Source organism: Apodemus sylvaticus, chromosome 22 (assembly GCF_947179515.1).
Source record: "Apodemus sylvaticus chromosome 22, mApoSyl1.1, whole genome shotgun sequence".
Lineage (NCBI taxonomy): Eukaryota > Metazoa > Chordata > Mammalia > Rodentia > Muridae > Apodemus > Apodemus sylvaticus.
In genome coordinates, this window is record NC_067493.1 from 32,433,580 (window position 1) to 32,460,587 (window position 27,008).

Genomic DNA, 27,008 nt, shown 5'->3' on the forward strand with positions numbered 1-27,008 from the left:
GTGTGCATGGGTATGTTGAGGCCAGAGGGGCAACATAGGGTGCCTAGCTCCACCTCTCTTGGTTTTATTACCTTCAGTCAGGGTTTCTCTCACTGAACCTGGAGTCAGGACAGAAGCCCCAGAGTTGGAGGCTCTAGGGATCTGGTTAAATGCCCTGTGTGGCTTTTTGTATGGATGTCAAGTTTCGGTAACACACACTTTTATCACAGAACCATCTACCTAGCTTAACTTTCCTTGAGCCTCAGATTCTCCCTCTGTGAAATGGACTTCTCACAGTGTCATGGCGTTTGATTAAAGACTGGGTACGGAAGAGGGACTGAATTCTCCTCCACCCTGGTATGGAGAGTTCAAAATGTGTATAAGAGCCCACAATGTTAAGATTTGGTGTTTGGAAACATGTGCGTCCCTGGGGCACCCTCCCCCCGCCCCCCCAGTTTGGTAGACGCCTCCTCAGTCCCGGACCGCTGAGGGTTAAAAAGAAAGACCCACGCCCCCTTTGACTGCGCAGAGCCCACCTCGCTGAATTTGAAAAGGCGGCCCTGGAGAGGCGTGGGCGCCCCCCCCCCCCCCCAGACGACTTCCACCTCGGACCCTGACTTCACATCACCGGCTGGCTCCCTGCGCTCCAGCCTGGGGCAACAGGGTCAGTTCAGCCTCCTGATCGTCCCCGGGCTCCCCGGACCCTAGGTCCCCGCGGGAGAGCCTTGCAAAATGAAGCTGGTTTTGCTGTTACCATGGGCGTGCTGCTGCTTGTGCGGGTCGGCGCTGGCCACCGGCTTCCTCTACCCGTTCCCGGCAGCAGCCTTGCAGCAGCACGGCTACCCGGAGCAGGGCGCCGGCTCCCCCGGCAACAGCTACTCGAGTCGCCGGTGAGTAACGCTAGTAGCCGGGCCTGGGGGCGCAATGGTTGGATTCAGGGACGGGGTTGGATTCACGCTCGGAAGAGCCGTGACCCGATACTAGTAACTCAGGACAGTGGGCCAGGGGCGCGGAGGGTTGGATCCAGGGACATGGGGGGGGGGCTGTGAGGAACATTGGCCGGGTGCTGGGGGGAGGTGCGGGGGGCGCGGAATAGAGGACCAAGGACTGGATCGAGAGACTGAGGGGTCCCACAGAAGCGGTGGTCGAATGTTAAGAGAGCAGAGGCTCGACGGCGTGGGGGCCAGATCGAGGGACAACAGGCGATTCGAGGAGTTGAGGTCTGCTGGTTGTTGGGGTGGAGAAGCATCGAGTTTGGGGCGCCGCCGAGCTGGATCGCTGGGCAGTGGGGATTCTGAGGCGCAATGGCTGGGTGCTGGGGGCGCAGGAGCTAGATCAAGGGACAGTGAGGACTCCGAGGAGGGGTGGCTGGGTGTTGGGAGACTCAGGACACGGGAGGCGTGAGAATTAGAGCCAGTGCGCTCTCTAAGGCGCGGAAACCCCGTGCTGAGTGCTCTGTGCTTGGGGACGCACCACAGAGGTGAAGAAGCGAAATGGCCCAGTGATTGTGAGGACATCCGGCTTGTACCACGAGCCCTGGGGGGCACGGAGACTGAAAACGACATGGGAACAGTGGGGTGGCCTCCGAGGCACAGTAGCCCGGTGCTAAGGACGCAGGCCTGCGGACTACGGACGCCTGGAACGCAGGACCATAAGGAGTCTTGTGGTCGGATGCAGGGAGAGGGAATGGATATTGTGATCCCTGGTGACCCCGGGCCTAAGGAGTCCGGGGCGCCAACTAGTGTCAGAGGGGCTCTGGAAACGCGGGGCCCCAGCTTTGGTGGTCTCCGGTCCCGCCTACTCCGTCCTTTCTCATCATTATTTTTTTGCCCTGTGCCCATCGGCCCTGGGCTTCGAATGGAGATGGCACCGGTTGCATTCGGGAGTCGTAGAGGGAACTCCCGGGACTCACAAGACTTCGGGTTCAGCCCCCACGGAGTTGACGGGCTCACCTGCGTGGCCTTGGCTTTGTGTTTGTTCCACAGTTCCCAGAGTTACCAAGGCCATGAGTCGTTTTGGCCGCTTGGCGACACTGGAGAGCCCATTCCATTTGGTCTTTGGGGGCCCAAGAGGCCGAAGAAAGTTTGGCTGTCCCATTCACTCTGGGACAGGGTACCCACCCCGATCCCACGGCTCCGCTGTGGGCTTGGCGGAGGCGCGGGGTCACGCAGCCCTCCGTGCCTGGACTCGTTCTCTCCTCCCATCCACCGCCAGGTGGCGCGCTGTCCTCCTCCGATGGTCGAGCGCGGTTTCACTGGTATTTGAATTCTCAAAGAAAAGGCAGCGCACCCCAATAAATGTTACTGAGTTGTTTGCTAATCTTACAGAATTTACCTTTCCCATTTGACGATCTCTCCAATCTTCTCATCTGTACTAGCTCCACGCGGTGTATTTTGATCCTCACACCATCACAGGATTAAGGAATTAAGTTACTATTTTACTGCTCTTGCAGAGGACCGGTGTATGTTTGGTTCTTAGCATCCACTGCAAGGGTCTCCCAGCATCGCCCCCCCCCACCACCCTGCCCACATCTTCAACATCAGGCATCTGAGACTCTCTTCTGGCCTCCAAGGGCGGGTACTGCACTCACACATGGGCGCGCGCGCGCGCGGACACTCTCTCTCTCTCTCTCTCTCTCTCTCTCTCTCTCTCTCTCTCTCTAAAAAAATAAAACTGTCTTTTAATTTGGGAGTCTCACTCTTCGAGTTCAGTATCAACAGGTAGGATTGACTGCCATCTTCGTTGTCCAAACATGTTCTGTCATCGTCTGCCCTGCCCCCACCCCACTTATGGAAGCTAGGAACTAGATCCTAGGTCCTGTTGTCGGTTTGCCTGTGATTTTATTTTGTTGGGAAATAATTTTCTAGAAGCTGCTGTTGTGAGAGAGCTCCGGACACCCACGGAAGTGTGGACTGTGCGCACTTCCATATGTGAAGTTAGCAGTAAGCAAGCTGTGGAAGTTGTAGACCATTCTGTATTAAGTGTGAGCTGTGATTCCATTTTGGAACAAAACTGAACAGCGGTGCTGGGGATTCAAACTCAGGGTCCCCACACTTGTGCAGCAAGCTGCCTTAGCTATAGAGCCCTCTCTCCCTTTAAAACTTAAAATCTGGGATGGAGTCTCACTAAGGTGCCTGGGCTGGTCTTATACTTGTGTAGCACAGGCTGGCCTCAGTCTGGTGACCCTTGCGCCTCAATTTCTAAAGTAGCTACAGTCACAGGCATGTACTGCTTTGCCTGCCTTGGAAAGGAGTTTTTCTGTGTGTTTGTGATACTGGTTTTGAGCAGTTATTGAGTATAGAGAGAGTCTAAACTAGAGGACTACACACACACACACACACACACACACACACACTTCCCCTCATCTCTAGATTTGCATCTCGGGATTCAGCCAAATTTGGATAAGTAGATACCAGACTCAATGACCATGACCGGGAATTTTATCAGCATTTCCTAGCGAGGGGAGCAGAACAGTTTGTGCTGGGAGCCATGGCTGCTTCATGGGTGGAGGATTTCTTCCCTCTCCTTTGCCAAAGTTTGCTTGCTGGGGCAGGAGAGGTGGTTCAGATGGAGCTGCAGTACTGAGCTACTGTGCCTGCAGCACCAGGAGTTGGGAGGCTGAGACAGGGGGATGCCTGGGACTTGTTGGTCAGCAAGGCTAGCTGAGTTATTGAGTTCCAGGTTCAGTGAGAGACCCAGTTTCAAAAAAGTAAAGTTGAGAGCGATAGAGAAAGAGACCCGGCCCCGACCTCTGCCTGCTATACGTTGCACACACACCCCAAAATGCGCACACACACCCCAAAATGTGCACACACACAAGTTCACGTGAAACTTGATTGCCTTCATTTTACTTGGAAATATTTTCCAAGAAGTTTCTATTAAAAGGATTCTCCAAACACACACAAAGGTTTGCCGGTGCTGGGCGGTGGTGGCGCACGCCTGTAATCCCAGCACTTGGGAGGCAGAGGCAGGCGGATTTCTGAGTTCGAGGCCAGTGGGTTTCAGGACAGCCAGGGCTACACAGAGAAACCCTGTCTCGAAAAAAAACAAAAAACAAAAAACAAAACAAAACAAAACAAAAAAAAGGTTTGCCTGCAATTCTATTAGGCAAGCATTCTACATCCACTGCCCTTTATTTCTATTAAAAACATAAAAAACCACCCTGCTAACTAATTCATATGTGTCTGAGTGTGTACCATCTGTTATGTGTGCTGTGTGAGTATGCGTGTTTGGATAAGCGTCCCTTTTCATGCACATGTGATGGCCAGAGGAGAATGCCCCAGATCTGTACCTCTCTGCCTTATTTTTCCACAAGATAATCTCTCACTGAGCCTGGAACAGGACTGGTAGCCAGCGATGCCCAGAGACCTTCCTGTCTCTACTGAAGTCCCCAGTGCCCTCCCCTGTGCAGGGCTTAAAGATGTGTTCCCCCATACTGGCGTTTTATGTGGGCCCTGGGGATTCAAACCCAAGTCCTTGTGCCTATGCCGCAAGCCCCCTTAACCACTGAGCCCTCCCTCTCCAGCTCCCTTTTAAACTTCCTTAATCTGGGGGTAGGGTCTCTCTAGAGGGCTTTGGCTTGTCTTGGACTTGCTATGTAGTGCAGACTAACTTTAGTCTTGGGATCCTCCTGCCTCAGCCTTCCAAGTCACTGGGATTAAGGACATATACTGTTATGCCTGTCTTGGAACGTAATTATGTGTGTGTGTGATATACTTTTTAAGTCATTAATTATTATATGGAAAGTCCTGGAGCTAGACCAGTGTCATACAGCCCCTCCTATGAATCTATAGATTTGCATCTGTGGATTCAACTAACTTTGGATTTTGTGTGTGTGTGTGTGTGTGTGTGTGTGTGTGTGTGTTGCTGAGAAAGGAACCCAGGGCCTCATGCAAGGCGAACTCTACCAGATGAGCTATATCCCTGGTCCTTCTGTTCTGTTCTTTTCTGTTCTGTTCTCTTTTATCATTTTTATGTATGCATGGTGTGCATGTGCAGGTAGGTGTATGTTTGCATAGACGCAAGTGCACATGCATGTGTGTGTATGTGTGTTTCTCTTACATATGAGTGCATGCTGTCAGGACTCACCATCACCACTCTTCCGTGTTATTTATTGAGGCAGGGTGTCTCAATCAAAGCCAGATATTTACTGAGGCAGGGTGTCTCAATCAAATCCAGAGCTTGCTGATGTGGCTGGTCTGGCTACCCAGCTTGGTTTGGGGATCCCTTGTCTCTGTTTTCCAATGCTGTAATTACAGGCTGGTCACTATGCCACCTGGCATTTATGTAGGTTCTGGAGATTTGAACTCCAGTTCTCGTGTGTGTGTGTGTGTGTGTGTGTGTGTGTGTGTGTGTTTTGGGGGGGGGCATATAGTATCTAACCACTGAGCATCCCTTTGACCCTATTTTGCTTTTTAGAAATAGGGTTTCATGAAGACACCAGACAAAACACCTGGGTATGTACAGAAAAGGGGAAATCCTGTTCCACCCCTGGTCTCTCTATCTCCAAATACCACCGTCACACTATAGAGCTGTAAGGATCTATCACTGATGTCGTCTGAGCCCTCACGATGCAGATCATCAGTCCGTGTTGGCTCTTCAATCACCTGTTAGAAGCCCAGCAGGGATCTCTGTGTTGGAGTTGCTTTAAGAAAACTACAAGAAAGCCCCTGAATTTTTGGAAGGCCATTTTAAGTACAGTCTTAGTGATCTGTTGACAGTCTCTCAGTATCCTTGCCACATGATATTGTCCCAGTGAATGGCCTTGTACAAGCTGTTTAATCTCCCAGAACCTGACTTCTGCTCCGTAAGATAAGGATCCCATGGAAACCATGGTGACCATGAGATGCTGGCAGCAGAAGGAGATGCAAGGATTTGGGGTTTTGACAAATACCCATGCAACCTCATTCATTTTGACATGTTCCCGATTGCTCATGTGTGTGCACATATCCACATGTTGATATGTACGGGAGTTCACACATACGTTCAAATGCCCCACTGCCTTTGTGGTGGACAGAGGATAACTTTGTGTATCCTTCCTGAGACACCATCCATATTGGTTTGTTTTGTTTTAAAGATTTGTTTATTTATTTTATGTAAGTACACTGTAGCTGTCTTCAGACACCCCAGAAGAGGGCATCAGATCTCATTACCGATGGTTGTGAGCCACTGTGTGGTTGCTGGGATTTGAACTCAGGATCTTCAGAAGAGCAGCCAATGCTCTTACCCTCTGAGCCATCTCTCCCTATACTTTTTTTTCTTTTTTTAAGAAAGGGATTCTTACTGGCCTGGAACTAAGTAGGCCAGGCTAGCTGTCCAGTGAGTGCAAGTATTTGGTCGTTTCCCTGGCACAGGAATCTTGAACATGTACCGCCGCCGCATACGGAGTCCCCTCTCCCCTCACAGGAATCTGAGGATTATTGCTCTTGAAAGGCAAACACTTTACTGACTGTCTCCTATACCCCCCCCCCCTTTTTGTTTTCACTTTTCAATTACAGGACCTCATATAGTCCAGGCTAGCCTCAAAATACTCAAGCATGACTCTATGCTCCTGATCCTCCCAGGGTTGCGAGTGCCCATTCACACACCTGCTTCCTGCCCTGCTGGGGATTGAACCCGGGGCCTCTTACAGGCCAGCCAGGTGTTGCACAACCTGAACTCCATCCCCAGGCCTCTCACTTATCTTCGTTCCCAGCTCCCATCCGGAGAGTCAGAACTGCTCAGTCACTGAGATAGCCTCCTCTGCCTCTTGCTACCAGCCATTGTCCCTTACCCTACTTCAGGCTGGCCAGCCCTACCAGAGGGGGAAGGGCCAGGCAAGTGCTAAGTTCTCTCTCTCTCTCTCTCTCCCTCTCTCCCTCTCTCTCTCTCTCTCTCTCTTTCTCTCTCTCTCTCTCTCTCTCTTTCTCTCTCTCTCCCCTGCTCATTTTTTTAAAAAAGGATTTTATTTATTTATTCTTCAGACACTACTGAAGAGGGTATCAGATCCCATTACAGATGGTTGTGAGCCACCATGTGGTTGCTGGGAATTGAACTCAGGACCTCTGGAAGAGCAGTCAGTGCTCTTAACCTCTGAGCCATCACTCCAGCCCTCTTTTTTTTTTTTTTTTTTTTAAAGACAGGGTTTCTTTGTGTAACCTTGGCTGTCCTGGAACTCACTCTGTAGTCCAGGCTAGCCTCGAACTCAGAGATCTGCCTGCCTCTGCCTCCCAAGTGCTGGGATTAAAGGTGTGCGTCACCAGCATCCAGCGCAAGCTCTAAGCATTTCTAAATCAAACTTCAGTGGTGCCGACTGCTGTAGGTGTTAGGGCTTCAGCGTCCAATACATCACAGAGGGAGTTAGGAGGCACGAGCCCCTTAGCATCCTCTCAGAGACGAGGAGGGGGAGCCTTACTTAGGGAAGACATAGGTTACTGTTCTTGCAGGATTTCAGTTGTGGGTCTAGGAAACATGATGGCTCAGTGCTCGCTAGGCAAGTCCTTGGCCCTGAGTTCAAATCCCCAGCAGCTGTATAAAAAGCTGTCATGGCCATGCGTGTGGCTGTGATCCTAGCACCCTGGCAGGTAGAGACGTAGGCTCCCTGGTGCTGGATTCCATGCTCACATGTGCGTGTGCACACGTACCCTTCCCCACACACAGAAAAGAAACTCGATTACATCTTGGCTCAGTGTGCAAAGTTTTGGTCCATTTCCTGACTGTCTTCTGTGCAAATGGGTGGAGCACACGAAGAACCTGAAACCGTTTTGTGTCCCACTGGGAAATCGTCTGGCAGGTCTGTTTGGGAAAGGTTCTGAACCTCAATGTGACAACAGGGCTGTACCCCCACTCTTCCCCCCTCCCCCTCATTCTATCTCCTTCCTGCTCTTTCTGTCTCCCTCTCCATCTCTACCTTCTCAGGAATGGTGAGCATTGAGGACTTCTCCCAGTACAGTGGCCAGGGCCCCACTCTCAAGAGGTGGAGATCATTTGGAGGTGGCTGGTTTTCTCTTTCCACCATGTAGGCCCAGGTATTGAACCCAGATCTCCAGTCTTGGTGACAAGTGTCTTTACCTGTTGAGCCACTTAGCCAGGCCCTGGCTTTTTTTTTTTTGGAGGGAGGTTGGAGGGGTGGGGATGGAAGAGGATTTCTCTGTGTAGCCCTGGCTGTTCTTGAACTCTCTCTGTAGATCAGGCTGCCCTGGATCTCAGAGATTCACCTGTCTCTGCCTCCAGAGTACAGAGGTTGAAGGTGTGAGGGACCATTGCCAAGTTAGTCCCTGTTTTGTTTTTAAAAATCTGAGTTCTGGGGGTCAAACTCAAGTTCCCAGTCTTGTAAGGTAAATACTTTCATGCCTGAGCCATCTCCCCAGCTACTCGATATTCTTCTCTTTAACTTTATTAGTGACATCTGATGGAACAGTGAAATACCCTCTGATGACCTGAGTATCCCCTGAGGAGATAGGCTACCTCTTGCCTGCCCCTGCCTGGCCTTTCTAAGATGGTATTGTGTAACGCTATTTCCGGAAAGATGAGAACAGACTTCTACATACCCAAAATATAGAACCAGGGGAGACCCTAGCAAAGGCACAAAGTCCAACTTGGTGAACCAATGAGTTAATTGTAGTTCCTTATCACAGGAAGATGGGTGAGGAGTTCATTACAAGAACATGAATAATTCGAGACAGCTGCATCCCTGAGAGCATGCGCGATGGCTCCTGAAAGATGGAGCTCTCTGGGTAACTTGCAGGCAGAGCAGCAGGCTGGGTCGTCCCCTCTCCTCAGCAGTCTACTGCTTATAGAGCCTTGGTGGGGAGGGGCATTGTGACTCTGTTAAATTTCAGGAACTTCCAGAGACTTGTGTGTTTCCTTGTTTACTTCCTGAGTTTTCAGAAGCCTCCCTTTTGAACCTACTGAGTTTTAAAGAGCTTCACTCAGGATGGAGTATTGAAATTGGAGGAAAGTGCTACCCAAGAGAGCGTTTTCTAGTCTCTCACTCCATCTTGGAGCCTCTCAAGTCTACCTTGGTTTCTTCCCTCTACCTCCCACTGAAGGCTATTGTCCCTGGGTTTTAGATGCATGGTTCAGGGAGATAAGGGAAAGGGCTCTCCAACCCAAGGCATCCTGACTGTGGTCCCTGCCCTGAGCTGGCAGTGCTCGGGCACACTCAGGGAACGCCTTACTGGAAAGTTGTCGTTTAGCTTGTCCCTTGCATTCCAGAGCAACTGTGATACCCTTGGTGGCTTGGAGATCCTGAATCACCAGCAGGACTTCTCTGTATGGGGCCTCCCACAGTGGGCCTGGAGCCCCTGGCTGGTGGGAACTTGCCACCACAGTTAGTGGTGGCACATGGGCAGAAACACATGCCTTGGAGTTGGTAAAAAGGGGGCCGTAGGTGCACACACCTTTCACCCAGGACTGGACACCTGATTCTTTTTAAAATAACATTTACTGGGGCTGGGAAGATGGCTCAGTGATTTAGAGCTTGGTCTAGCTGAGGACTGGCGGTCCATTCCCAGCAACCCTGTGGGGTAGCTCACAACTGCAGTTCAGGGAATCTGGCGCCCTCTTTTGACTCTACTCCTTCAGTTATCCACATATGCGAGAAGACAAAGAGAGACACATACACATACACAGACTTTTTAAAAAAAATCAAGTTACATTAATTAATTGATTAATATTAATTAATGTATGTATGTATATGTGTACATGCATGCTATGAAGTTTGTGGAAGCCAAAGCACAGCTTGTGAAAGCTGGTGGGCTCCTCCCACCATGTGGGTTCTAGGTATCAAACTCAGGCTCTCAGGCTGGGTGGCAGTCACCTCCACACACCTAGCCATAACACGGCTAGTTTTTGAGACATTGACTCTGATTGAGCCTGGAGTTCACCAGTTCAGCTGGATTGGCTGACCCGTGAGCCCCAAGGGTTCTCCTGTCTCTGCCTCCTCAGAGCTGAGACTATAGGAATACACCAACCACACTTGGTCTTCTACTTGGGTTTTGGGGAGCGAGCTCAGGCACCCATACTCCTGCAATAAGCACTTTCCTGACTAAGCCATTTCCTTCAGCACAGGATTAAAACAACAACAACAACAACAACAACAACAACAACATATTTTAAAGTCACACAGAATGGTCTCCATAGATGTATCTGGGCTTGGGGGAGTGGGGTAACCTTCCCGCAAAGCCCTAAGGTTTCTGATTCTATTTCTTTTCTGTATTCCCACAGCTTGCCTGTTATTTTAAAAATCTGTTCCCAGAGAAAGCATCGCTGTGGCAGTAAAAATCCCTGTGAGCTTCTCTAGGCTCTTGTTGGCCGCACACCTCATTGCTACTTGGAGAGTGTGTGATCTGGACACAGACCAGCCACCCCTGGGGTGGCGGTGACCCGAACCTCCATAACGAACTGCTAGAGGATTTTCAGGAATGTTCACAAATAGTGCCCAAGGGAGCAAACCTACACACCATATAGTGTTCTCTGAGGCTCTTGGGGGTCCCGCCCTTCTGGCTGCCCCTCCCTTTGGAATAAGCAACATCCAGTCCAGATTAACTGGTCTTAATTGTGGACAGGTGAGTCCTCTGGCTTCTTGTCTGACACTGTTAACTTGAGTTGGGAGGGTCAGAGCCGCCAAAGTTCTGGCAGCCCTTACAAGCCATGAACACCAGTCCCTCAAACTGTCAAAAAAAGGCAACCCAATAGTGAAAACAGAAAAAGACTAATTCAGCGTTGGTGAGATGGCTCGGTGGACAGAGATGTTTGCGGCCAACCTGAGTTCCCACATGCTGGGAAGAAATATTAACTCCTGTAAATTGTCCTTTGACCTCCACTCATGTGTCATGGAAACATGCACGGTGTGTATGGCATGTGCGGGAATTCTCTCTCTCTCTTTGTGTCTGTCTGTCTCTCTCACACACATACATGTGCATGCACATGTGCACACAAACTACATGCCAAAAAGAAAGAGATTTATTCAGCTGGACATGTGGGGAAGGGGAACACAGAGGTCCCTCCATCCCAAATTCTATTCCATTTAAGTCAGGGCAAAAGGTATGTATGGCCAGCTAAGCAGTCCAGGTCAGGGTGTGCTCCCCTCCCCTCCCCGCCCCCATCACTTACCTATCATTGTCTTGGCTCCAGTCTCTCCCTCAAAGAGAGTTTCTACCTCTGACCAACACCAGGCTCCAGCTCTTCTCCCAGCAATTCCTGGGGAAATTCCAGTTTTTTGGGGACCATTGTTTCAATAACCCTATAGCCAAAGGAAGGGGCACAAGTGTCTCTTTAAAATATCTTTACAGGGTAGTGGTGGTGCATGTCATTAGTCCTAATACTCACGAAGCAGAGGCAGGTGGATCTCTGTGAGTTCAAGGCCAGCCTGGTCTAGAGAGTGAGTTCCAGGACAGCCAAGGCTACACAGAGGAACCCTGTCACAATAAAACCTAAATAAACAAACACACAAATAAATAATAAATAAAATATCTTCGTTCCTAGCTGGCGGTGGTAGTGCATGTCTTTAATTTCAACACTTGGAAGGCAGAGGCAGGTGGATGACTTTCAGTGTATGGAGAATAGATGACAACCTTAGATTTTTCCTTTTCACCTCGTGTGTTACGTGGTCTCTTATCTGTCACTGTTTAAATTGGCCTGCAAGGTTCCAGGGTTCTCCTGTCCCCACCTATCAGATTGCTGTAGGAACATCAGGATTACAAACACGTCCTCCTGTGTCAGGCTCTGTACGGGTGCCAGGGATTTGAACTTGAGTCCCTGTGACATGGCAGGTGTTTTATCCTCTGAGTCATCTCCCTGCTTAGAGCCTGTGGATGATTCAGGCCTTCCATGGCCGTAGGATGTTGCCTGAATTCTGACCTGACGCCCGATAGAGGGTCCTGGTGGGCTGACAATTTGTGTTTTGTGGGCACCCCAACGCTTGGGTGGTTTCTTCCTGATTTGGTTCCACCCGACTACAGCTAGGCAGGTCACCTCTGGCTTCGGGCACGTCTGTCTTTTCTGCTCCCCTGGAGGGCCCTGTCTACAGTCCTCTCCCGGGGTCCCTGTGACTGCCTTGGCCATGTGGCTGGTCCTTGGACCACAACAGGTCGTGACATTTCTGGGCACCTAGTTCTGGGGTGATGCGATCCTGGGGAAGGTGTCCGCCTTGTCCCTCTCCTTTGTTTTGCACTGTTGATGACACTTCACTCAGACCCTGGGAATTTGTTTGTGTGCATGAGAGTGTGGCGCCTGTGCCTTCGTGCTCTAGAGGCCAGAGGGGGACCTTGGGTACGCTGATCTATCCTCCCTATCTTACTCTTTTCAGTGCTCTCTTGCTGAGCCTGCAGCTAGGAAGGCAGCCAGCAAGCCCCAGTGATTCTGGGATCTCACCACTGGCCCAGCACTGGGTAGGGGTTGGGGGGCGGGCAGATGGCCATGGCCACGCCCAGCTTTCTACTTCAGCCAGGCCGGGTAAGTATCTGAACTCAGGGTCCCACACTTGCGTCCCAAGCGCGCTCCTGTCCACTAAGCCATCTCCCCACAACCAAATTATAAATCTCTTTATTCCTTGAAAACCTAGCGACCTGAGTTCCATTTCCATGACTCACATAAAGGTGGAAGGAAAGAACCAGTTTCATTCACACACACACACACACACACACACACACGCACACGCACACGCACACGCACACGCACACGCACACACACACACACACACGCATGCACGCACATACACACATGTACACATACATATAAAGTAATAATAAAAAGGTGGTCTTTTTTTTTTGAGGCAGGGTCTCTCTGTACAGCCCTGGCTGACCTCCAAATCACAGAGATCCATCCCCCTGCCTCAGCCTCCTGAGTGCTGAGATTAAAGGCCTGTGCTATCAGGCCCAGACTATTTTTGAGAAATTGTTTTAATTATTTTAAAGTCTGATCAGGTGGTTTTCTAGGGCTTTTGATGGAGAAAATTTTATAATCCTGCGTGCGCACGCGTGAGCTTTTGTATGTGTGCGTGTACATGCGAGTGTGCCTGTGCACCAAAGCCTTGTTTGACTCAGGAATGCTAGAACCCACCACGTGACTACTAGAAAGTTGCGCTATACCTGCCAGTCAAGCTGAACTTCTGAGTCTCCTGCCCACACTGCCTGAGTGTTGGGATTACAAATACATGTGACTAAATCCAGTTTTATCTTTTCTTTTTAAATTTTTATTTATTTGTTTGTTTGTTTTTGAGACAGGATGTCTATGTAGACCAGGCTTGCCCAGAACCCAGTATACAGACCAGGTTAGCTTCAAACTTAGAGATTCATTCGCCCAAGTGCAGGGAGTAGAGGTGTATTCCACTATGCCAATGAAATTTATCTTGTTTTTAAATATGTGTGTGCGTGTGTGCATCTGTTTGTATGTATATGTGAATAAAGGTGTTGGATCCCCTAGAGCTGGAGTTATAGGTGGTTGAAAGCCTCCTGATGTGGGTGCTAGGGACTCAGGTCTCCTGGAAGGGACACTGGGATATCTCCCTAGCTTCTGCTTCCAGTTTAATGTGTTTTTAAGAATCAAACCTAGGACTTCATGCATGGTAGGCAAGCACTCTAACCGCTGAGCCTAACAGGTAATGTAGGAAGGACTGAGCAAGCTCAGGGCTTGGACTAAATCAAAGCCCTGTTCTGAGCTGTCATGCTGGGGATGGAACCTAGGGTCTTAAGTGAGCTAGATAACCACTGAGCCACGCCCCAGCCCCTCCCCGGGGGATTCTAGGCAGGGGCTCTACCACTGAGCCACGCCCCAGCCCCTCCCCGGGGGATTCTAGGCAGGGGCTCTACCACTGAGCCACGCCCCCAGCCCCTCACTGGGGGATTCTAAGCAGGGGCTCTACCACTGAGCCACGCCCCCAGCCCCTCACACTGGGGGATTTCCAAGAAAGCTCCTGACCACTGAGTCATGCCCTAGCCATAGCAGTTTCTTATTAATTCAGTTTCGATGGACAGAACTGCTTCGTTCACTCTTCAGGCTGAGTTGTGCAGAACGCTGATGAACTCACGAGGCTAGAAATGAAATGGGGCTCTCAGGAGCTGGGAGCCACGGCACCCTGACAGTGTGAGGGGGTCCACCTAGATCTTTGCAGGAAACAAACGGCTCACATCCACTTTTGTAAAAAAAAAAAAGAAAGAAAGAAAGAAAAAATGTTTCTCTTTCCACAAAAGCGATAGCACTGGAAGCTGTCTGCCTGCTAGTTCTGGTCCTGGAACAGCTGCACATGGGGACAGCTGTCTCAGCTTCAGGACACAGGATCTACCGGAGATTAATAACAGAGCCGAGCCAAGCCCATGGGGAGCAGAGCCGGCTAGGGTTACCTTGCACCAGGAAGTGTGCTTGCCCTGCTGACAGCGGGTGGGGAGCCTGCAGGATGGATGGGATCTTGGGGCGCCAGGGGATGGCTGGGCAAGTCAAACCCACCGGCTGGCCCTGCCAAACCCACCTCCCACCCCTTGAGATGCAAACTGATTCTCCCAAGAGCCTCTGGCTTCCTCTGGATCTGAAATCCTGCAAGAGCTGGTCTCTGCGAAGTCTGTGAGGAGCCAGAAATGGAAGCCAAATGTTGGTGTCAGGTAGAGGAAGCTGGTGGGTGTCTGTGGCTCAGCAGGCCAGGCAGCTGTGAGGGCGCAGGCTCCTGGGGCCAGGACAGATGTGTAGGTGCGACTTCACTCATGTTCTATTTTTAAAAGTTCTGGCACATGTGCATGCATGTGTGCACACCAGTGTGTGGAGGCCAGAATGCAATCGGGAGTGCTGCTACTCAAGTTTATATTTAAAAAAAGGGGGGGTTATTTTTAGTTTATTGATTGATTTAAGGACCGTGTGCGCGCGTGTGCATTATGTGTGTGCACAAGTGTGTATGTGTGCATGCCTACTTGTCTATGTGCACTATGTACATGCAGATGCCCGCAGAGACCAGAAGAGGGCGTCGGATCTCCTGGAGCTATAGTTACAGGTGGTTGCAAACCACCGGGTGTAGGTGCTGGGAACTGGCCTTGAGTTCTTTGTAAGAGCAGGGAGTGCTCTTAACTACTGAGCCACCTCTCCAAGGCCCCTCCTCCAACTTTATTTATTTATTTGTTTAATTAACTGATTAATTAACTTGAGACAGAATTATCCACTAGCCCATAATTCACAGGACAAGCCAGTCTGTCTGGCCAGCAAATCCCAGAGATCTGCTCGTTTCCGCCTCCTCGGCTCTGAGTTACGGTGCACACCAGTACTCCTCACAGTCTTTTGTTTTATTTTGTTTTCTTACATTGATTCTGGAGATGAAGCTAAGGTCTTCCTGCTTCCTTATGCACTGAGGTATCTTCCAAACCTGTGATTCTGTACATGGGTGTATGTGCGTGTATGCATGTGCATGTGTGCCTGTGCATGCTTACACGTGTCTATCCCATGATCTTGCTTGCTATATCCATGTAGCCCTTCTGGCTGCAGAATGTTGCTGCTAAGCTGGCGGTTGGGTGAACATCTCTTCTCTTCCTGGCTGCTTTCTTGGGCACGCGTTCAGAGAGAGAATTGCCCAATCATAACGCCTTTCTCAGTTTTCCGAGGGCCCGTTTCACAGTAGCTATGACATCTGTCCCTATAACAGTGAAAATTTGTTTATCATTTTCTGTGGTTTTGGTTGATACTACCTTTTAAGAATAGAACCCCACTTTCTAGTCCAGGCGGGCCTTGAACTCATAATCCTCCTGCCTCAGCTTCCTGAGTGCTAAGATCAAGGCATGCATCGTCATCATCATCATCATCATCATCATCATCATCATCATCATCATCATCTTTTTTTCCCCCTGAAAGTGGGGCTGGAGAGGTGGCTCAGTGGTCAAGAGCTCTTTGCAGCTCCTGCAGAGGGCCCAGGTTCAGTTCCCAGCACCTCCACAGTAGCTCATAACTGTCTGTAACTCCAGTTCCAGGAAAACCAATGTTCTTTTTTGGTGACTACAGATACCAGGTATGTAAGTGGTACATAGACGTACATACAGGCAAATACCAATGCACATAGACAAATAAGTACAATTTAAAAAGACTGTGTATGCAGTGTGTGTGTGTGTGTGTGTGTGTGTGTGTGTATGAACGTGGAGGCCAGAGGTTGATGTTAGGTTTCTTTCTTTATCCCTTGCCACCCCCCCACCCCCACCGCTTTTAAAAGATAAGATCTCTACCTAAATCTGGAAATTGGTGATTGATTAGTTAAGGCTGGCCAGCAAGCTCCGGAGATCTTCTGCTCTCCATGCCCCAGATGCCTGGGTTCCAAGCACTTGCCCTGTGCCTGGCTTTTATACCTCGGTGCTTCTTGTCCAAGCTGCAACAACCCCCTCTGACTGAGCTGTCTCCCCAGACCCCATATGTTTTCAATTTTGACATAATCAAATTTATCTGCTTTTTCTTTTGTTGTTTGTGTTTTTAGTGTCATAGCCAAGAACCTCTCACCCAATCCAATGTCATGAAACTCTCCCCTGTGTTTCCTTCTAAGAGTTTTATTATTTTTTGTCTTGTATTAATAAGACCTTTATGGGTTGGGTTTTTTTTTTTGTTTGTTTGGTTGGTTGGTTTTTAATTTTTAAGACAGGGTGTTAGGAGCCCAGGCCGGCCTTGAATTCTCTGTATAGCCGAGGCTAGTCTCAAAATCGTTACTCTCCTGCTGTAGCTTCTCAAGTGCTGGAATTAAGATTGAGCATAGACCACCACAGAGATTGAACCACCAACCAAAGAGCGTGCATGGGCTGGACCTAGGTCCCCTGCACATATGTAGCAGATGTGCAGCTTGGTCTTCATGGGGGTCCCCTAACAATTGGATCAGGGGCCGTCTCTGACTCTGTCGCCTCCCTTTGGATTCCTTTCCCCTAGCTGGGCTGACTGGTCTGACCTCAGTGGGAGAGGATGTGCCAGCCCTGCTGATAAGCCAGGGCAGGTTGGCACCCATGGGGAGCCCTTCCCTCGGGGAATGAGAGGAGGGGGTGTGAGGGTGAGACTGGGGAGAGAGGCTGCAATCCGGAGATAAAGTGAATAAATAAACAAAGAGAAAAAATTAAAAGATTAAAGACGAGCAAACGAAAAAGGAGTGAACATGGAGCCTGTGTAGATGCACACACCCTTAATTCCATCCAGAATGTGGGTGGCAGAGGCAGGGGGCTCTCTGTGAGTCTGAGGTTAGCCGTCTGTACTCAGTGAGGTCCAGGGCAGCCAGAGACGCACAGTGAAACTGTCTCAAAAACACACAAACCAACCCCAGACCACCTTCCGTTTTGTTTTTAGTTTTTGCTTTTGTTGTTGGTTTTGTGTGTGTGTGTGTGTGTGTTGTGGTTTTTTGGTATTTTTCGAGACAGGGTTTCCCTGTGTAGCCCTGGCTGTCCAGGAACTCATTCTGTAGACCAGGCTGGCCTTGAATTCTGAGATGTGCCTGTCTCTGTCTCCAAAGTGCTGGCATTAAAGGCGTGTGCCACCAGGCCTGGTGCAAGATACCCTTTCTCTGTTGAAGCTGACAGAGAAGGATCAGCAGAGCTGTGTTTAAAACATATGATGTTACACCATTGAGCCGTAACTTCAATTCTTATTATTTAAATTGAACATTTTTGGAGACAGTCTCAGGTAGCGTACACTATCATTGAATTCGCTAAGTAGCAAAGGAGGACCTTGAAATTCTAATCCTTCTGCCTCCAATGGCCAAGTACATTTGGTTTTATATAATGCTATGGATCGAACCCAGTGTTTTATGTATGTTAGGCGCTCTACCACTGAGCCACACCCCTCAGTCCCTCCCTGGGGGATTCTAGGCAGGGCTCTGCCACTGAGCCACGCCCCAGTCCCTCCCTGAGGGATTCTAGGCAGGGGCTCTGCCACTGAGCCACGCCCCCAGCCCCTCCCTGGGGGATTCTAGGCAGGGGCTCTACCACTGAGCCACGCCCCAGTCCCTCCCTGAGGGATTCTAGGCAGGGGCTCTACCACTGAGCCACTCCCCAGTCCCTCCCTGAGGGATTCTAGACAGGGGCCCTCCCACTGAGCCACGCCCCAGTCCTTTCCTTGTGCAGTTTTCCTCCTGATGATGCATTTGAGATTTGTCTTCTTGGATCCTTTGCTGTTGAAGTTGAATTCTCATCTGTTCAAGATCTAAAGTTAGACTGACAGTTTTGGAATTGGCCTTCGCCAGCATCCCAGATCTGTCTTTGGACCAAGTCTCTCCCTTACGCTTCTCGGTGGCATTTCATAGCCACTGGTTTCTTGCTTTCCTCCCTCAGTGAGCTGGAGGATACTCTTCAGTAGCTTTCTCAGAGCTCTGCTGAACCACAGCAGAGATAAAGGCTAGTGTGTTCCTGTGAATTCACAGCTACTGATTTTTGCCTTTGTATAAATTTATGCCTTTTATATTTAGTTGCATTTGTTTGTTTGTTTAGTGTGTGTACACACATGCGCACATGTGTCCATGCCATGCCATTTGTGTGGGGTCAGAGGAAAAATTGCAAGAGTCGGTTCTCTCTTCCCCTATGTGGTTTTCGGGAATTGAACACAGATTGTCAGGTTTGGTGGACAACACCCTTTCACACTCAGCCATCTTGCCAGTCCTTGCCTCCTTTCTTGCCAACATAGCCATGAAGTAAATGATATGTGTATTTTAATGTGCACGCACATGTGTTGTGTGTGTGTGTGTGTATTCTGAGTGCTGGGGGCTATGAAGTATCTGAGGCTAGGGACATCCACAGGATCTAAGAACCAAACTGTGTAGGGATGCAAACCTCAGCCCAAGGATGGCATATGGCATGTGGGTAGTGGGATGTGGGTGGAGCATTTGCCTGGCATGCATGAAGCCCAGCAGTGCTGAGGCTCTGAAGAAATCCAGGCATGGTGGCACACACTTGAAATTCCAGATCTTGGGAGATGGAGCCAGGAGGATCAGCGGTTCAAGGCCACTCTCCAGACACAATGTGTTCAAGGCCACTCTCAGCGGGATAAGTGAGACCCTGAGTTAACCAACCACTAAAGGAGATACTGGTGACCCACGAGGACAAAAGGAAGTCTCTCTCTCTCTCTCTCTCTCTCTCTCTCTCTCTCTCTCACACACACACACACACACACACACACACACACACACCACTCCAGCTCTCCCCATCTCCACCCCACTGTCTCCTGGCTCTCAGAACTGAGACCCTCGCTCCTTACCAGGGGTGGGTCTGTAATCTCAAGGGTCCCATCTGCACTCTGCCCAACCAGGACAACGGTCCAGCAGCATTATCATTTTTCAAGGTTGTGCTTGTGTGTCATACGCGTGTGTGACTGTTCACGTGGAGGCCGGAAGTGGACATGGGCGGTCTTCCCCAGTCCCTCTCTACATTTGATTATTACTTTTGAGACAAGGTCTCTCACTGGGTCCGGCTCTCCAGTGGCTGTGACCACTGAGCTCCGGGGATTCCTCCCTCTACCCTGACCTGCTAACCGAAGCCTTTTGTCCTGAGGTCAGTGCACAGTCAGGCTGTGGTAACTGGACCCTCGGAGGCTGGTGACAGAGCAGCAGGAAGGAAGGGGGGATGGGCCCCAGCCCTCTGAGAGCCAGAGCAGATGGTGAAGAAAAACAAGGGCTTGTTTGCCTCTCTGGGGCATCCGGTTCCAACACAAGGCGGGAGTATTTCTGGCTGTCGCGTTCACTCACAGATGACTGTGCGTGTAGAGAGTCGGTCACCTTCTTTTCTCTGGGTGTGTACTGGAGCCTGATTGAGAGCCTTCTTGTTTATATTCCGAAGGATCTGGTTTTGTCTGGGCTGTCAGTTTTTCCAGGGCAGGGGCCATGACCCGCCCCGAGGCCCAGAGGGACCTGTGCAGCATCAGTCAAGGTCCTGTTGAGTGACGGCAGGGCCCGGGGAAATTTCCAGAGCAGAGGGGAGCCATGTCTGTCTCGCCCATCCGGTCCTTACAGATCTTCCCTGAGACTTGGGAAGGGGACACTTTTTACATTTAGACTCTATTTATATTTACACGTTTTCAAGGCCTACGCGATGCTGCAGACTTAAGTGTGGAAACAAGAGCTCATTGCTGTAGTCTGAAAAGAAAGATTAAAAGAATAATCCATTCCTCTGATTAGCGAGTGTGTATGTGTGTGGGCACTTGTGCCGGGACACACCTGTGGCGCACTGAGAATGACTTTCGGGGACTTAGGTCTCTCCTTGCACCATATGGGTTCTGGGGACAGAACGCAGGTTGTCCAGCTCAGCAGAAAGCATCTTTATGCACTGGGCCATTTCAGGCTGCTGGAGTTTGGCTTGTTGGTGTGTGTGCTTGCTGTGGGAGTAAGGGCTCTTTGTCTCAAGAAAGGACTTAGCTAAAGTCTTACACCTAGAGAATGGCTGTGCCAGGCAGGGCTGGAACTTATGTTTTGGTATGAGTTGTTTTGTTTTTTCTTATTCCAAAATGTAGCTTTCATGTCCTCCAGGCTGGCTAGGTAGTCAAGGACAACCTTGAACCTCTGAACCTCCTGCCTCTAGCTCTCAGGTGTGGGCATTCGGGCATGCCTGGTTTATGTGGTACTGGGAATCGAACCCAGGGCATCCTCAGTGTGGAGCAAGCACTCAACCAACTGTGTTCCATGTCCGGCTCAGAGTCTGGGTTTCCTGGCTTCATGTGCTGCACCTCCTGCCTCTTTACATCTTAGAGCCTGCATGGGGATGGATGGAGCGGCAGCCTGTCTCAGATACAGGGTATCCTCGCGCTAGGGAGATGATGGTGGGTGGGGAAGGGGCAAAGTGCTTGCTGTGTAAGCATGGGGACCTGAGTTTGGATTCCCAGCATCTATGTCAAAGCTGGGTGTGGTGCTGCTTGTCTAGAGCCCCGGTGTTTACGGCGTGGGATACAGAGACAGGGCAGAACCCTGAATGTACTTGGCTAGTCAGTCTAGCCAAGGCGATGAGCTTTAGGTTTACTGAGGGTCTGTGTTTTTAAAAAGGTGGAGAGAGATTGAGGAATGTCTCACAATTTTGTATGTATGTCTAAGAGGAGATGGACCTACTTTTCTATGTAATAATTGTAAACAGTGCAAAACAAATGTCCTATTTTTAAAAAAAATCCAAATCTTTAAATGAGGCTATTCTTAATACCAAAATGCTAAAGAGAGGGAGAGGGAAAGGGAGGGGGAGGGGAGGGGGAGGGAGAGGGAAAGGGAGGGGGAGGGGAGGGGGAGGGAGATTGACCTCTGGATTCCATGAGCATACGTACTCAAGGGCATGCACACACACACACACACACACACACACACACACACACAATGGTAGAAAAAATGAGGTGTAGTAACATTTACATATCCAGAGACCATGTCATTGAAAAGGAATTTATTACTTACAGATTCTAAGAGGAAAGGGTGTGACATGGGGGACACAGAGGTAAGGCAGGAGGCAAGGAATGGAAAGATGGTTCAGAGGGAAAAGGCTGATGGACCTGACGCCAGAGTTCAACCCCTGGGACCCACATGGTAGAAGGAGAGAGGAGACAGGCTGTCCTCTGACCTCCACATGTGCACGCACGCACATATGTGCATATAAAACACATGAAACGAAATGAAAATGTTATAAAAGGAGTAACCATGCACGCAGTTGTTAGGGGGGGTCCTACTTTACTGATGTGGACCTCAGATGCTATCGGGGTACCTTGTTCTTGGGGAGACTTGACACAAATACCTATTTACTAAAGATAGGAAACCATTGACAGACCAGAGAAGGGACATGACCCCAGTCCAGAATGCTGAACTAGTGAGTTTATTGGGGTTACTTACAGGAGCATGGGATGACCCAAAGGCCCCAGCGTCACTGAAAGCCATGGACGTTGGAGCCCTGCAGGAGGGGGAGGAGGGGGGAAGAGGAGGAGGAGGGAGAGGAGGGGGAGGGAAAGGGAGGGGGAGGGGAAGGAGGAGGAAGAGAAGGAAGGAGGGGAAAGGGGAAGGGTAGGAGGAGGAAGAGAAGGAAGGAGGGGAAAGGGGAGGGGGAGGAGGAGGAGGAAGGGGAGGAGGAGGGGGAGGGGGAGGACGAGGAAGGAGGGGGAGGAGGGGAGAGAAGGGGAGGGGAAGGAGGAGGAGAAAAAGCACTTTTAAGACGTCACTGGCTGGAGAGATGACTCAGTGGTTAAGAGCACTGACTGCTCTTTCAAAGGTCTTGAGTTCAAATCCCAGCAACCACATGGTGGCTCACAACTACCTATAATCCGATCTGATGCCCTCTTCTGGTGTGTCTGAAAACAGTTACAGTGTACTCACATACATAAAATAAACAAGCAAAATCTTAAGAACAAAAGAAAAGAAATAAAAAGAAAAAATGTTTAAAAGGAGAAAAAAAAATCTTTAAAAAAAAAAAAACTTCACCGTTTCAAATGTGCCATTGTGAGGTTCCCCTCTACAGGGATAGAAACTTATCCCAAGGAATTCTAGCCCAAAGCCTGGCAAAGTCTCCCGGGATTGATGAAAAGAAACCTTTCTGGTAAAGGAACTGCAAGTCATTAGCGTTCAGATTTTTCATGGATGAGCCTAATTCGGCGCACTCTGCAGCCTGTGATGGATTTAATTTTCTGTTTGATCCCACAGAGAAACCCACAAGCAAGAGCGGGTGGTGGCTTCTGGGACTAGGTGCGGAAGCCCCGGCTTCTTCTGCGCTCTGTGGGAATCGCCCTCGCCGGGTCTGCAGGGGTTCCTGGAAGGAAAACCCTTTAATCAGGGAGACTGCAGGGTGTGTGGCATGGGAAGGAGGGTGGGTTGGAGGATGGCTCTGCAGGGACGAATCAAGAACTTAAAACAGTTGCAGATTCTCTGGGTGATTCTTGGTCTTTCTTGTGGTAGTGGTGGTGGGGCCCCCATGGTGCCGGTAGGACTTGGGCGAGGCAGCCTGGGGAGAGGAGAGGGGAGAGGTGGGCTCCTTGAACCTTCCACCAGGGGGACATCTGCCTTTAATCAATGCTGAGAACAAAGGGGGGCAATTAATTGCCTGTAACAGACTGAGGGCGGCTCAGATTTCTCCACAGTCTGCTGCAGTGGGGGCAGGGGTCTCAGCTGCCCAGGCCACTCTGCCTGGGGAGGCGGCCGGAGAAAACATACTGATGCCTGTCGCTGTTCAGGTCCTGTCCTCTTACCTAAATGCCTCTACCTGCCTTCCTATAGCCTCAGGCCAGGGCTCCCACACCAGCCCAGTGTCCCAGTCCTTCTCTCATGGCTCCGTTCTGACCCAGCCCCCGCCTTCCTTTGCACGCCCATGGTCCAGCCGCTCTAGCCTTACCGAGCTGCTCCCTACGCTTCGGGGGCTTTTGGTTTTGTTTTGTTTTTCCAAATTCTTATTTTGTTCGTGGGAGATAGAATAGGGTGGCCCTCATCCATCCATCCGTCTGTCTATCTTGCAGGGCTAGGGATGGAATTCAGGGCCTGTGTATTCTAAGTCCTCTGCCTAGACTGCCTTCCTGCCCAGTGAGGATCTAAGGCTTCTCAACCTGTGGGGCGCGACCCCTCTGGTCTAAGGCAGTGCTTCTCAACCTGCGGGTCAACCCTCTCACCGGGGTCACACCTAGGATCATTCTGCATATCCGATATTTACATTACAATTCATAACGTAGCAACATTGCAGTTAGGAGATAACAAAAATAATTTTAGGGGTTAAAGTTAGGGGTCACGACAACATGAGAAAGTGTATTAAACAGTTGCAGCATTAGGAAGGTTGAGAAGTACTGGAATATGGCTCAGTGGTAGAGCCCCTGCCTAGAATCCCCCAGTGAGGGGTTGGGGCGTGGCTCAGTGGTAGAGCCCCTGCCTAGAATCCCCTAGGGAGGGGCTGGGGCATGGCTTAGTGGTAGAGCCCCTGCCTAGAATCCCCTAGTGAGGGGTTGGGGCGTGGCTCAGTGGTAGAGCCCCTGCCTAGAATCCCCTAGGGAGGGGCTGGGCGCCTGGCTTAGTGGTAGAGCCCCTGCCTAGAATCCCCTAGGGAGGGGCTGGGGCGTGGCTTAGTGGTAGAGCCCCTGCCTAGAATCCCCTAGTGAGGGGTTGGGGCGTGGCTCAGTGGTAGAGCCCCTGCCTAGAATCCCCTAGTGAGGGACTGCCAGTGTGGCTTAACTGTACAGCATTTGCCAAGAATATGCCATCGATGGATTGAGGACATGGCTTCATTGTTATGAAATATAGAATTCCATGTTCAGTGAGAGACCCTGTCTTGAAAAATAATGTGGAAAGTGACAGAGGTCGACATTTTGACGTCAATCATCGGTCTTCATACACTCACGCACGGGCGGGCACCCACATGCACAGACATATTTACTGCCCCTCTGCCAATTAAAAAAAAAGCCACGCGAGATATTTACCCTCTCTGTATCCTGGAGAGCAATTCAGTTACCTCCCTAACTGTTATCACCTCCCAGAACGGCGTCAGCTTGCTCACAGAGATTCCACAAGGAGCAGTGTGGGCTTTTGATCCAGGAACCCTTGTTAGTCACTGTTGACAAACTGTGGAGGAGAGAGTAGGTATCTCTCACTGAGGCGGGGTGGTAAGGGGAAGGCGTTATTTCTGAAAGCGTCTGTATGGGATAGAAGTCTGGATATGGACCTGCCTGAGTGGGGGCAGTTGGGGTCCTGTGTTTCAAGATGCAGGTTGTCAGAGGACCAGGCAGGACTCAGTCATGGTGACTTCAGGAGGGATAGGTCCACTTCTCTCTCCACATCTGTATTTATCAGTGTGTATCCTAAGCCAAACCTGGGTTGGGGAGCTGGGCACCAAAACTTAGGGATCTGCCCACCAGAAGTGACAGTTGGAAGGAAGGGACACAGAAACACCCTTCCAGTTGACACCACCTGGCTGGAAGTTATCACAAAGTCTCTGTGGACCTACAGAAGATCCCCACTGTGTCAGATGTTTGCAGGGTGAGCCCAAGACGAATCCAGTAGGATGAACCTCCTCGGACAGTGGAAACATGTCCCCAGAAATCTATTTGCTTGGTCCTGTTAGCTTTTACCTGCACAGCTTCTGGAAGAGATGTCACAGTGTTCCCCCCTTTTATTCGCACATCAATGCGATGGTCTCTGAAGCTTCTCCCAGCTTCAAGGCAGTTCTTCCTGCCCTGTGGGCTACAGGAAGATGAGAAGGATCCCAGAGAGGGCTAGCTCCATACAAGGTCACACAGTGATTGCGCTCTGCAGCAGGACCCTAACACAAGGTTTTAGCATCAGCTGTAGAATCTTTTTGTTGGTTTTCAAAACAGGGTTTCTTTTTGTAGCCCCGTAGACCAGGCTGGCCTCAAACTCTCAGCAATCCACCTGCCTCTGCCTCCCAAATGCTGGGAGCTAAGGAATGCGCTACCATGCCCAGCAGCTAAAGGATCTTAACGTGTTCGGCCATATCTGAATTCATAGGTCGAAAGTTTCAGGAACCACCAGATGTGACCACCCTCGAAGAGTCAGGGAAGAGAAGCTAGGCTTGGGGAGAAACAAAAGGCCTCAGAAACAGCGGGATTGATTCTGGAATTTTTATTCATTCTCTCATTTATGTGAATTCTGGGTATCTGAAACATAGCCCCCCACACTTAGTGGCAAGTGCTTTAACCAGTGAGCCATCTTCCCAACCCCACCTTAATTTTTTCAGACAGCATCTCTCCATGAACCTGGAGATTACTGGCTTGTTAGGACTAGCTAGTGACCAAGTCCCAAGGATTCTTTTGTCTCTGCCTGACGCGAGCACACACACACACACACACACACACACACACACACACACAGCCCCTGCTGGGATTTACAGACATGTGCCAGCACACCTGACTTTTGTATATAAATTCTGGGAATTGAATTTAGGTCCTCTGGGCACCTTATCAACTAACCATCTCCCCACACATAAAAACCATTTAAAACATCTATTTATTTGGTGTGTGGGGGGGGCTGCAACTACCGCAGTGAGTAGGTAGAAGTCAGAGGATAACTTAAGGGGAGTCAGTTTCCTTCCTCCTTACAGGGACTCAAACTCAGGTCGTCAGGATTGGCAGCAAGCCCATTTACCCACTGAGCCATCTTTCTTTTTCTTCTTGATTCTGGATTCTGCTTTGGTTCCTTAGAGTTCACAGCCCTATGGTCTCACACTGACCTCTGGGGCTCACGTCTCTGGGTTTAGGAGCTACAGCCCACGTGTGTTCCCTGCTTCTGTTATATCGCATTAGACTCAGTTCTCTGCTCCAGGCTGTGGCAATTCAACTGAAGCTTTCCGTTTCCTTTAGTGTATTTGCTTGTTTGTGTTTTGTGCACACAAGCACATGCACATGTGAACAAATATGTGTATGCGTGACTGTGTGAAGGCTGGGCGTGCGTCTCAGCTGTCATTCCTCAGAGGCTGTCCATCCTGGTTTAGGGTCTCTCAGTGGCCGGGCACTCAGCAGGTAAGTTAGGCTGACTGCTCAGGGAGCCCCAAGATCCTTCAGCTTCCCCAACTCCAGGATTAAAAGCTTGTGTCAACATGTCTGGTCTTCCTTCCTTCCTTCCTTCCTTCCTTCCTTCCTTCCTTCCTTCCTTCCTTCCTTCCTCTCTTCCTTCTCTCCTTCCTTCTCTCTATCTCTAGCTCCCCCCTCTCTCTCCCTCCTTTCTTTCTCTGTTAAGATTCAGTTAGAGCCAGGCGGTGGTGGTGTATGTCTGTAATCCCAGCACTTGAAAGGCAGAGGCAGGCGGATTTCTGAGTTCGAGGCCAGCCTGGTCTACAGAGTGAGTTCCAGGACAGCCAGGGCTATACAGAGAAACCCTGTCTCAAAAAAACCAAATCCAACCCCCCCCCCAAACAACAACAACAAAAAAACCCTCCAAAAAACAAACAAAAAGATTCAGTTAGTTGGTTTTGGTTTTGAGACAGTGTCCGATGTTTTTTCTCCTAAGGAAAAGGATCAGGATGAAGTCAGTTCTGATCCACACCCTTTGATGGGAGTGTATTAATTATCTTGGGTTCTTCATGAAGACTCAGTGTTGGGCCACTACAGAGATGTCACAGGCCATGAGGGGTTTGCCATGAATGCCTTGGGGCCCGAGTTTGCATCCGCAGTACCCATAC

General features: G+C 50.1%; 1 protein-coding gene across 2 annotated transcripts in view; it reads left to right on the plus strand.

Annotated features, from left to right (window-relative positions):
• Positions 1-586: 586 nt before the first annotated feature.
• Positions 587-27,008, plus strand: part of Col26a1 (collagen type XXVI alpha 1 chain) — a 143,321-nt gene continuing 116,899 nt past the window's right edge. For both annotated transcript variants that reach the window (XM_052168716.1, XM_052168717.1), the window contains exon 1: positions 587-869. In XM_052168716.1, the coding sequence (XP_052024676.1) occupies positions 712-869 (158 nt within the window). In that variant the 5' untranslated portion in view covers positions 587-711. The remainder of the gene's footprint in view (positions 870-27,008) is intronic.